This window comes from Nicotiana attenuata, chromosome 6 (assembly GCF_001879085.1).
Source record: "Nicotiana attenuata strain UT chromosome 6, NIATTr2, whole genome shotgun sequence".
Taxonomy (NCBI): Eukaryota; Viridiplantae; Streptophyta; class Magnoliopsida; order Solanales; family Solanaceae; genus Nicotiana; species Nicotiana attenuata.
Genome location: NC_031994.1, coordinates 12,901,906 through 12,912,907, shown reverse-complemented (window position 1 = coordinate 12,912,907; position 11,002 = coordinate 12,901,906). Strand labels below are relative to the sequence as shown.

At 37.2% G+C, this 11,002-nt stretch overlaps 1 protein-coding gene across 1 annotated transcript; it reads left to right on the top strand.

Moving 5' to 3' along the window:
* Window positions 5,495-10,128, top strand: LOC109226611 (clathrin light chain 1-like). Its single transcript, XM_019391430.1, has 3 exons — window positions 5,495-6,033; window positions 8,888-9,041; window positions 9,120-10,128. Exons 1-3 carry the CDS (start codon window positions 5,627-5,629, stop codon window positions 9,849-9,851), a joined length of 1,293 nt encoding a protein of 430 aa, XP_019246975.1. The 5' UTR covers window positions 5,495-5,626; the 3' UTR covers window positions 9,852-10,128.

The window sequence follows — 11,002 nt, the reverse complement described above, 5'->3', positions numbered from 1 at the left end:
GTCAACAAAATCACATAAGCCACTTGGGCAACAGTAATGCATGATGCTCAGCCCAAAATATTTTTAGAAATATCATTTCGAGTGTTTAAGGCATAATAAACTTGGCCGAGTTTTAAAACAGTGGAAAAATACATGACTGAGTTGAAATATATAATTAAAACAGTGAGGAATTATCAACAACAATCCCCGAAGGGTTCAAATAGCTGGCACGAAGCCCAAATATGGCAATCAGCCCAATTTATGATGATAACAAGTAAATTTTAGTTAAATACGCGGTAAATTCATCAATCGGGACGGACCAAGTCATAATCCCTAACGGTGCTCTACCCCACGCTCGCTATCCGGCGTGCAAGTCACCTCAATATAGCACTATGATGTGCAATCTGGGGTTTCAAACCCTCAGGATATCATTTACAATTATTACTCACCTAGAACCGGCTAAACATCTAGCTCGCGACGCCTTTGCCTCTCGAATCGGCCTCCACGCGCGCCGAATCTTTCCAAAATCATAGCGAATACGTCACAATATGCTAAGGGAACAAAGCCCAAGCGAAAACAATCGAAAAATATCAAAAATCCCGAAATTAGCAAAACCCGAGCCCTGAGCCCACTTCTCGAAACTCAGAAATTCTTACATCAACCGGTTCCTTATCTCCTCACGAGTTCATACATACCAAAAGTTCTCAAATCCGACCACAGATGGTCCTTCAAATCCCTAAATCAAATTTCAAAATCCCAAGCCTTCTTCAATTTTAGGCTTAATTTCCATGAATTTCAAGGTAGTTTACACAATAAAAATGAGTTTTAAGTTCAAAAATCTTACCTCCAATCGATTCCCCTTGATTCCCTCTTGAATCTCTCTCAAAAAGCTCTCAAAATACTCAGCTATGAAGGAAAAATGGCTCAAAATCGCGGATGAAATATTTAATGAACTCACTGCCCAGCACTGGAATTCCTTCTTCGCGAACGCGGTCAAACCCACGCGTTCGCGATGCACAACTATTCTTGACCCAAAAATAACCCTTCGCGCACGCAACACCTTACCCGCGAACGCGATGCTCTAACTCTTAAACCTACGCGAACGCGTACTATCTCATGCGAACGCGAAGGACAACTACTCTTGAACCCAAAGCCTTATACGCGAACGCGAACTTTCACCTGCGAACGCGAAGCACAAGCTGCTCACCTTCCGCGAACGCGAGCCCTCAGACGCGAACGCGAAGCAAAAACTCAGGCCAACCCAATTTCCTTCTACGCGATCGCGAGGGACCTCACGCGATCGCGAAGGCTAATTCTTCTGCAACAGCTGATGATCAATTTGTGCAACATTTTAACATGGAAAATGGTCCGATTGACCACCCGAAACTCACCCGAGGCCCTCGGGACCTCAACCAAAAGCACCAACACATCCTAAAACCCCATTCAAACTTGTTCCAATCATCAAAACACCTCAAACAACACCAAATCCATCAATTCACATTGAATTCAAGCCTAAGTTTTCTAAAACTTCCGAAACACGCATTCGATCAAAAACTCAACCAAATCACCTCCGAATGACCTGAAATCTTACACACACATCCCAAATCACATAACGAAGCTACAGCAACTCTCGAAATTCCATTCCGACTCTCAGATCAAAATCTCACCTATCAACCGGAATTCGCCAAAATACTAACTTCGCCAATTCAAGCCTAATTCTACACCGGACCTCCAAAACTAATTCCGATCACGCTCCTAAGTCACAAATCACCTAACGAAGCTAACCAAATCATAAAAACTCCGATCCGAGCTCATATACAAATAAGTCAACTCTTGGTCAAACCTTTCAAATTCAAAGCTTTCAACTGGGACTATTCTGTCAAATTCATTCCAAATTTTCCTAAAACCAAAACCAACGATCTACATTAGTCATAATGCTTAACACGGGGCAAGTCATGCCTGAGAACTGGCGATCAAGGTGTAAAAGCTCAAAACGACCGGTCGGGTCGTTACATCTATGCTGAGGTCTTTGCAGAGACCCACAAGAAGAAGAAGAGTGATGGCACAAGAGAAGGATGGATCGAACCGCGTGCTTTAGAGACATTTGTATAATCCAAACACCAATACTATATTATTTTTCCTTCTTGGTTTATTTTATTTATATAACGTGTATTATTTTTTTTCCAGGACAAGTATCATATTCATCTTGATGCATGGCAACAAACTCAACTTGAAGGAACTCAGCCGACCCCGGAGGATATGACTGCAATTTGGACACAAGCGGCTGGTGGCGTGAATAAAGGTATATATATTATGTAATTATCTATTTTGGTATTAATTTGAAAGTTGCTTGTTTGTTTTCTTACTTCTTTTACTTTCTTTTCTTTATTTCTCGTGAAAATAATAAAATAAAGGTCGAGTCTACGGGATTGGAGTACATCCATCCTCCAGTCGTCCACCAACAACATTATTCACTAGGGCATCAGTTTCCCAAGAAGACATGGAATCTATGCGTCAAAAAGTGGATCAAATATCGCAAGAACTTCAAGAAACTCAGGCTTTGATTCAAAAATTGTTTAAAAAAAAAGCAAGAAAAGAGCTGCAATGGAGTCTGAGTCTGAGGAGGAGATTGAATCTGAATAGGCTATTTGAATGTTTTAGAGTTGAAGTTAGAGACATGTTTAATTTATGTTGTTTGATAGCTCGTTGTTTCATTAGTTGGTTGAATTGTTATAAATATTATTGTTCGCTTTGTGGTAAATATTGAATTTTGGATTGTTACATTAGATTTTTGGTTAATTGTTAGGTGTTTGATTGGCTGTTTTATTTGGCAGGTGGGTAATTAGAAATACAGTAGGATTCTGCCTAAAAATGCCAAGATTTGTGACTGAATCCAACACAAAGTTCACCAGGAATTATCTAGATTTGCGACTGATTCAGTCGCAAATTGAAAATTTCTAACAATATTAATTAATTTTTGCGACTGAATCAGTAGCAAATGGAGAATTTTCAATATTTTTAATTAATTAATAATTATTATTATTTACGACTGTTTCACTCAGAATTTAGCGACTGATTCTGTCGCAACTTTAGCGATTGATTCGGTCGCAAATTGCTTAATTTCTAATGTCCCCGCATTTTTTAGTTTGCGATTGAATCCGTCGCAATTTTTCGACTGATTCAGTCACAAATATATTGTGACCACGTATTTTCTGACTGACACTTTTCAGTCGCAAATCGGTCGAAAAAATACGATTTGCGACTGATTTGCGACTGATTTGACGGTCACAAATTTGCTGTTTTTTAGTAGTGACTATTAGTTACGCTACTAGACTCTTAATCTCTATTAGTATCCTTGTTACATTATTTGATATGACCTTTTATAGTTTTATAATACTTTATCCTGCTTTTTTATAATATTTAAGTAATTTAGTATATATTAATATAACTATTGTTATCTCTAACCATTGGTTCTTATTGATAGTTTGACTCAGTCGAATTTATCAAAGCTTAAATTTATGGCACTTGACATCTTCGGAAGGAATTATTTATTATGGGTTCTTGATGCTAAAATTCACATTGATGCTACAGGTCTTGGGGATACTATTTACAAAAAGATTAAGCATCAAACCAGGATAAATCAAAGGCTATGATTTTCCTTCATCATCATCTCGATGAAGGGCTAAAGACCGAATACTTGACCCTGAAAGATCCATTTGAATTATGGAGGAATTTGAAGGAGCAATATGAGCATCTAAAGGCAATTGTATTATCAAGAACTCGATATGGTGGATTCACTTACGATACAAGATTTTAAAACCATAAGTGAATAAAAATTTGCTGTATTCAGTATAACTTTCCAACATAAGCTATGCGGGAAAACTGTGAATGATAAGGACTTATTAGAAAAAGACTCTTTTCACTTTTCATGCTTCAAATATGATGTTGTAACAACAATATCGTGAAGAGGGTTTAAAGAAAATATTACAAATTGATCTCATGTCTCTTGGTGGCTGAGCAACATAATACTCATTTAATGAAAAATCATGAAGCCCGTCCCACTGGAAATCTTTATTCAAAACAAATTATATTCCATCCATGTTAATTTATGTAAACCTATTTTCTTTTAGTCCGTACAAAAACAATGACCTCTTTTCACATTTGGAAATAATTACCTTTATATAATGATTTATAACCATACAAAATATATGATATTGCCCAATAAAAAATTTTCATTTTTTCTTAAGCTTCAACGTGCCCAATCAAATTAATTTACATAAATAGAAACGAAAGTGGAAAACAAGTGGTCTTAAGCAATGTTTTAAAAGGTGGGGCGTAAGGCAAGGCGTTTTACCTCTGATGAGGCGAGGCGTAAGACCCGAGACATGGGGCCTAGGTCCCACGGATCTTTAAATTTTACTAAGTTCAAGAATTTTAAGATAGCATAAAATAAAAAATTATAAAAATTACATTAAAATCACAAAATTATAACAAATAATCTATTTAAAATATTTATAAATTATAATTCCACTATGATTTAGGTGCAACGTCGTTACAACTCAAGCATCAAAAGTAATGTATTCGATGCGAAATCTTATATGTATCTCTTAAGTAGTAATGAATCTTGAAAGAATTTCGATATTATAATTTGAATTTTTTTTAAAATACTCCTTTTATTTAATATGCTTTCTATTTTAGAGAGAATTTATATAAAAATATAATTCACAATTTAAATATGATTCTCTAGCATCGTTTATTTTTTTAAGTTTCAACAAGTTAATAAAGTGACACATAATCCATCATACTATATCATGATAACTAATTATTTATACATTGTTACTAGCTAATTCTGAGCTATTAAATTAATAAGTATTGTATCCCGTACACGTGAAAAAAAATAATATTTAGGAAAATAATTATTAAAAAAATTATGGACTAACATAATAAAGACATAACAAAAGTTAATAAATAAATACTTTTAAATGAAAGATTTGTTTAAAATTTACTATCATAGTGGTCTTAGTGGATAACGAGCAATAATTTTTATTTTAATTATGACATAAAATACTCTCAACTTAATGATTTATGATTAAGAAAAAAGTAATTTTGAATAGTCAACAATTTATTAAGAAAAATTTGAGGATTTACAAGGTTAGTTACACATAATAGCATAAAGTTTTATTAGGCGAGCCCCGTACGCTGGGCGTTGAGCGTGTCTCGGGCGTAAGCCCTGACGGCCGAGGCTTAAGTCTCACGGAACTAAGCCGCACAGATAAGTTCAGGGGCATTTTACGAGTGCGCCGTCCCAGGACGAGCCCCGAACGAGTCTCAATTCTGCCTTTTAAAACAGAGGTCTTAAGTTCTAGTTATTTCTACCAAGGTGTAAAATTTGCAAATACTTATGTCGTTTCAAAATAATTGAAAAAAAGAAGAAGAAGAAATTATACCTAAACTACACGTAAGGCATGACAAAATCTACGTGGACAGATGCTTCATTTTCAAGGAGCACAGGGGAGACCTTTTCCACAGTACACCGCTCTCTTCGTTTCATTCCATCTCAACAAACAAACATGCATTTCCATTTCCATTTGCATATAGAATAGAAACACAGATTTTCACAGGGAACCTTTTCAAACACTTTGCAACAATGGAGAATTTCGATGGTGAAGAGATCCCTTCGACCACAAGTCCCTTCGACGATCACAGCTACGACGGCTACGACGTCCATTCCCAGCGGTACGAGTTCGACGTTCCCTCCGCCGATGATGGCGGTGTTCCTCCGCCGGTTCCGTCTGATATTGAGGACTTCTCCGCCGGTGAACAGCAGCAACATTACTACCATGATAACGTGCAGTCGCCGGAGAATAATGGTGACTATCATGGTTCACCTTTTGAGACATCGGAGGATCATCGTCAAGGATCTGATGTGCAATCCAAGCCCTATGATCTCGGAGCTGATACAGATGGCATTTTCTCCTCCGGTACTGATGGACCATTGCTTCCCGATCCTACCGAGATGCGTGAAGAAGGTGCTGCTTTTCGCGAATGGCGTCGGTCAGTTTTCAAAACTGTAACTTTTGATCCTCAGATGATACATCATTTGCCCATTACAGTGTGTATGCGTCTTTTTTGGGGCTCAAATATGCTGAATTATGTTTCAGCTTTTCTTTTTTTTGGTTTTCAAATTTTTTTGGATATGTGCCTGACTTTAATTGCCTTAATACGCCCTTTATTGAGTCCTTGTATGACAAATATATAACCTTATCTCATAGTGGAATTAATTAATCAAGAGTCAAAAGGACTCATACTTTATGTTATTATGCATGGAATCAAAGTTGCGGATCCAACATATGAGCAGTCAAGGATTTGGAGAGTATGTATCTTGAGAAGAAATTTTATGTTTTTTTTTACAATGATTGTGTAAAAGATACTTGACAATTAGGTCACCTAAATGCAGTTTTAGGTGACTTTATTTAATAACTTTGATACATTGATAACCTAGAAAAAAATAGTAAACAACCTGATATAACTGGTTAAATCACATTGATGGTGTAAGAAACTCATTACACTGTCCACGTATATAGCTTAAATCCTTTGAATATATGTATGTATAGAACAATCCCTCTAAATACTGGATCTGCCTCTGAGCCTGATTCTCCTAGAAGATGCTGTCAAGTTGTTAGAAATCCAACATTCTAGTCATATAAGCACGCAGTAAAAGATTATATATACTAAAGCCTCTTTTCATTAGCTGCACTTACACTGGACATCCTCTTATGTAGAATATGGATAATGCAACCATATGCCAGTATTCTCTAACTGCAATGTGTGGTTAGTCCTTTTCATCCTTCGTACTGGTACAATTTCTCATTTGATAACTGCTGATCAATGGGGTTAAACTGCAAGTGCCGTCACTGTTGATATGCATCGGGATCACTAGCTCAAGTTTGCAGTTGCATAAGGAAATAAATAATGTGGTCACTTTGGTATTTTTTTGTGTGGATATGATATTGCTGAGTATCTATCATTCATTGAGGAGCTATATCATCGTTGATTGTTGAAGATGCATGACGTTGAAAATTTATTTGACTTTATGCAGTTAAAGGAACTAGACTAGGTAATTAATGCTGCTCGCAATGCAGTATGTTTTACATGCAGTTGAAGTGTCTAGGTTCTTGAGGATTATCTGAGTAAAACATTTAAATAGGCCTTCTGAAGTGCATTGCTGTTTGATGATGGTTTCTTGGTTAGAAAATATTCCTCAACCATGCATTAAATATTAAGAGATTCCAGTTACTTTTAGCTCAGTAAATCCAAAGGTTGCAGTCAATGTATTAAGTTTGTTCTCCATCTTCACGGATTTGAATTATTATACTGATATGAGAGATATCAGAATCAAGTGAAAGACAGTGACTAATGAATCTATGGATTCAAATTCTTTCTTCTTTTTTCATTCTTGAGTCACATTTGTTCAAAATCTCAAACATTAGAGCAATGGTCTGCTGATTTATACCAAAGATATCAAGATGAAACGATGATTGTGTTTTTTTGTTGGATATAAGAGGAAAACACACTGGCAATTATGTGACTTTGTCATTTCGAAGTTTAAGACTGTAGAATTTGCTGTTTTGTGAGTAAAACGCAACTTAGTTATTATAAAGTGTTAATAATAAGTAATGGCGTTTTAGAAATATATTAGAAAGGAGGCATCAAAAGCAATTTGATTTGTGCTAACTCCTTTCAGTCCAGAGGTTAAAAACACAGAATCATTCTGAGACTTGCTGGATGGTATCTGCAATGATTACCATAATTGATTTTCTATACGCTCGATGTGAAAACAAAAAGAAAGTAACAACAGCTTCAAACTTGCAGTAAAAAATTCCAAGGTGTCAAGTAGAACCAATAGCTTACTAAACTAAACTAATGTCATATTACTAATTTGTAGCTAGAGTTTTGCATGTCCCTGGGGCATCTGGGATCGGTCATTGTGTGAAACACGCCAGTCATTGCAGTAAGACTTCTAATCATCAGGAAAGAGGGGAGTATAGTAGTGGTATTGGTGTAGTAGAGCAGATGACTAACTTTATCGTATATGATCTTCAGTAAAATTTAAATATCTAGCTCCCTATGTTTTGTGCTCAGCTCTGATTTTCTCATTGTTCCTTTTTCCTTTACGTGATTTTTGAACAACAATCTGCTTTCTGCTTTCTGGTTAATGTTACTATTATTGTCGTCAATGATTGTGATTTGGGGGGGGGGGGGGGGGTGGGGAGGGGTGGGGAGGAAGGGGCAGATGACGACGGTCTGCTTTCTTGGTTAATGTTATTATTATCATCATCAATGGTTGTGGTTGTGATTGTGTTGTTCTGTTTCCGAAATGTGCTTTCTAGGATAAAATGTACACGTATAATGAATAGTTGCTTCCTCCCTCCTTTCTCTCGTCACTAAGCTTTGCTTCCTCTATTAATACACTGTTTTCACAACTGATCTTATTACTGAGTTCAATAAACTAACTTTAGTTTTGAACACAATCAATAACAGCGTAGAACCTGTTTTTTTCCCTTTCAGTGAGATTTTCGACAGGCTATGAATGATAATTATCATTTTCTACTGAAAACACTGATGTTAAACTTACTTCTACAGCTAGCACGTCACATGATGTTAATTGGTCAAAATTTCTTCGGTTACTAATTCAGTTGTGGATATTTAGTGAGTAACTGCATTTGGGGACCTCAACGTGATTCAGATCAAATTTAGTTTCTTACAATGCTTATGAACGTAATACGCTATTTTACTTGATATACACCATCAGATGAATACTGATGCCCATTGCTTTAACATGCATATTATGCCTGCCAAGATCGAGCATGTTTGCTATGTGATAGTATCTCCTGTCTATTTTCTGCAGCCAAAATGCCATTTATCTTGAGGAGAAGGAGAAGAAGGAAAAGGAAATGAGGAATCAGATTATCGCTGAAGCTGAGGAGTACATACGATCATTTTATGAGAAACGGAAGCTTAATTGCGAGACCAACAAATCTAATAACCGCGAAAGGGAGAAAGTAACTGCTCGCACTCAAACCTCTTATATGTGAAAACGGTAATTGATAGGAAATGACCATGCATGTGCTTTTGTGCAGTTGTACCTGGCCAACCAAGAGAAATTTCACAAAGAAGCTCACAAACAATACTTTAAAGCAATTGCGGAGATTATACCGCGTGAGGTACCTAATACTGAGAAGAGGCGAGGCAAGAAGGAAGAAGAGAGGAAGCCTTCAGTTGCAGTTATCCAGGGCCCAAAGCCTGGGAAACCCACTGACCTGTCTAGAATGCGCCAGCTTTTTCTCAAGCTGAAGCAGAACCCTCCACCACATATGCTACCTCCTCCTGAGAAAGACAAGGATGGTAAGGATGGAAAGGAAGGGAAGGATGCCAAGGATGCGAAGGAAGGAAAGGACGCCAAGGCCACGAAGGAAGGAAAGGATGCCAAAAATGAAAAGATTTCCACACCAAAGGAGGCTAAGGATGGCAAAAATGAAAAAATCGCGACACCAAAGGTGGCTAAGGATGCCAAAAATGAGAAAAGTCCCATAGGAAAGGCAGCTAATGATGTCAAGAACGGGGAAAATGCCGCTCAACAAGGATCTCCAGCTGCTACTATTGACAAGCTTCTTTCACCAGTCAAGGATGCTGAACATCAAGGATCTCCCGGTGCTGCTATTGACAAGCTTGTTTCACCAGTCAAGGATGCTGCACAACAGGGATCTCCCGCTGCTGCTAGTGTTGGTACTCCAAAAGGACCAAAGGCCGATACACTAACTTCGGTTGAAGGCGGACAAGCTGCAGAAAGTGATTCTGCCTCAACTGCATAAATTAGTTCCCAGTAATGCCTTTTCTCTTCTAGCCTAATTAATTCTTGTTACACTGTTCTGGAGTTATTATCATTCATTCATTCTTTTTCCTTGTTGCTCTATGTCTAGTTGCAAATAAGAGCGACTGGCCTTTGAGGATATATGTTCTGTAGCCAGGGGCTTTTCTTCTTGATATGTTTTAGGCTTTTTTTTTTCCGCGACAAGCGTATGAGTTTGTTGTTCACTTTTCCTTTATACAATTGGAGGTAGCTTTTGTAGCAGGAATTTCAGCTTGCTATTTGTGTGTTTCGACTTTTTTTCAGGCTAGTTATTTTTTTAATTGAGGTCGAGAGACAGCAGACCTTAAGTTGAGCCTTCTTTGGCGTTCTGTTGCATCCACACATGACACATTCTTTTCATTCGGCTAGTTTGTGAGTTTTTTACTAGTTCTTTTTACGTTACTTGAACAGAAACGGCGCCTCGTCGCAAGTTAGTCTCTTACTCTCTTTATAGCACGATTAGTTTTATTTATTTATTTATTTTTTTTAAAATAGAGAAAGCTTCTGCGTTGTAATAATAATCAAAGCAAGCAATACGGTTTGGTCTAAGAACTCCTAAATCAGATTTTAGTCAAAACTATAGTACCCTTTTAATCAACTCAGAAACAAGGAAAAAGAAGGCTAAAAAGGCCCAATGGTAATGAATTTTTTTTTTTTTTGGAACCCCAGGAAAACCCGCAGCCGCTACAGCCTCTGCCATAGCCTCTGCCCTTCGGGTGAGCACTCTGTGGTGAACACTCTGTGCGCACTGGGTAAACCCCCCACTGTGTAATAGCCTGCAAACCACACAGGGGATGTAAACCGCACTAGGCAAGCCCCGTGCGACAGGCTCAGACCCAGAAGGCATTGAGGATGAAATATTTTCTTGTGAAATGAATTACTGATATAATTTTACTTTGATGGTCTAGCTTGTCAAAATTTTCTCAGTTTAATTGGTTTTTTGCATCTAAGATTATCTAAAATAGGTTTTGCGATGGTATCTTTATCTTAATTTTACATTTCTTATAGTGTACCCTACTAAGTTTTTTCTTTTTCCGAGTTGGGTCCAATATCATTCCAGAAATTAGTTATTTTTTCATGAATAATCTGATATATTTGAGCATATCTTGTTCT

Bases quoted from the DNA above. Each gene is read 5' to 3' on its own strand.
- LOC109226611 (XM_019391430.1), top strand. From the start codon at position 5,627: ATGGAGAATTTCGATGGTGAAGAGATCCCTTCGACCACAAGTCCCTTC. The intron at 6,034-8,887 runs GTCAGTTTTCAA...TATTTTCTGCAG, and splicing joins GCTTTTCGCGAATGGCGTCG to CCAAAATGCCATTTATCTTG. The intron at 9,042-9,119 runs GTAACTGCTCGC...GCTTTTGTGCAG, and splicing joins ATAACCGCGAAAGGGAGAAA to TTGTACCTGGCCAACCAAGA.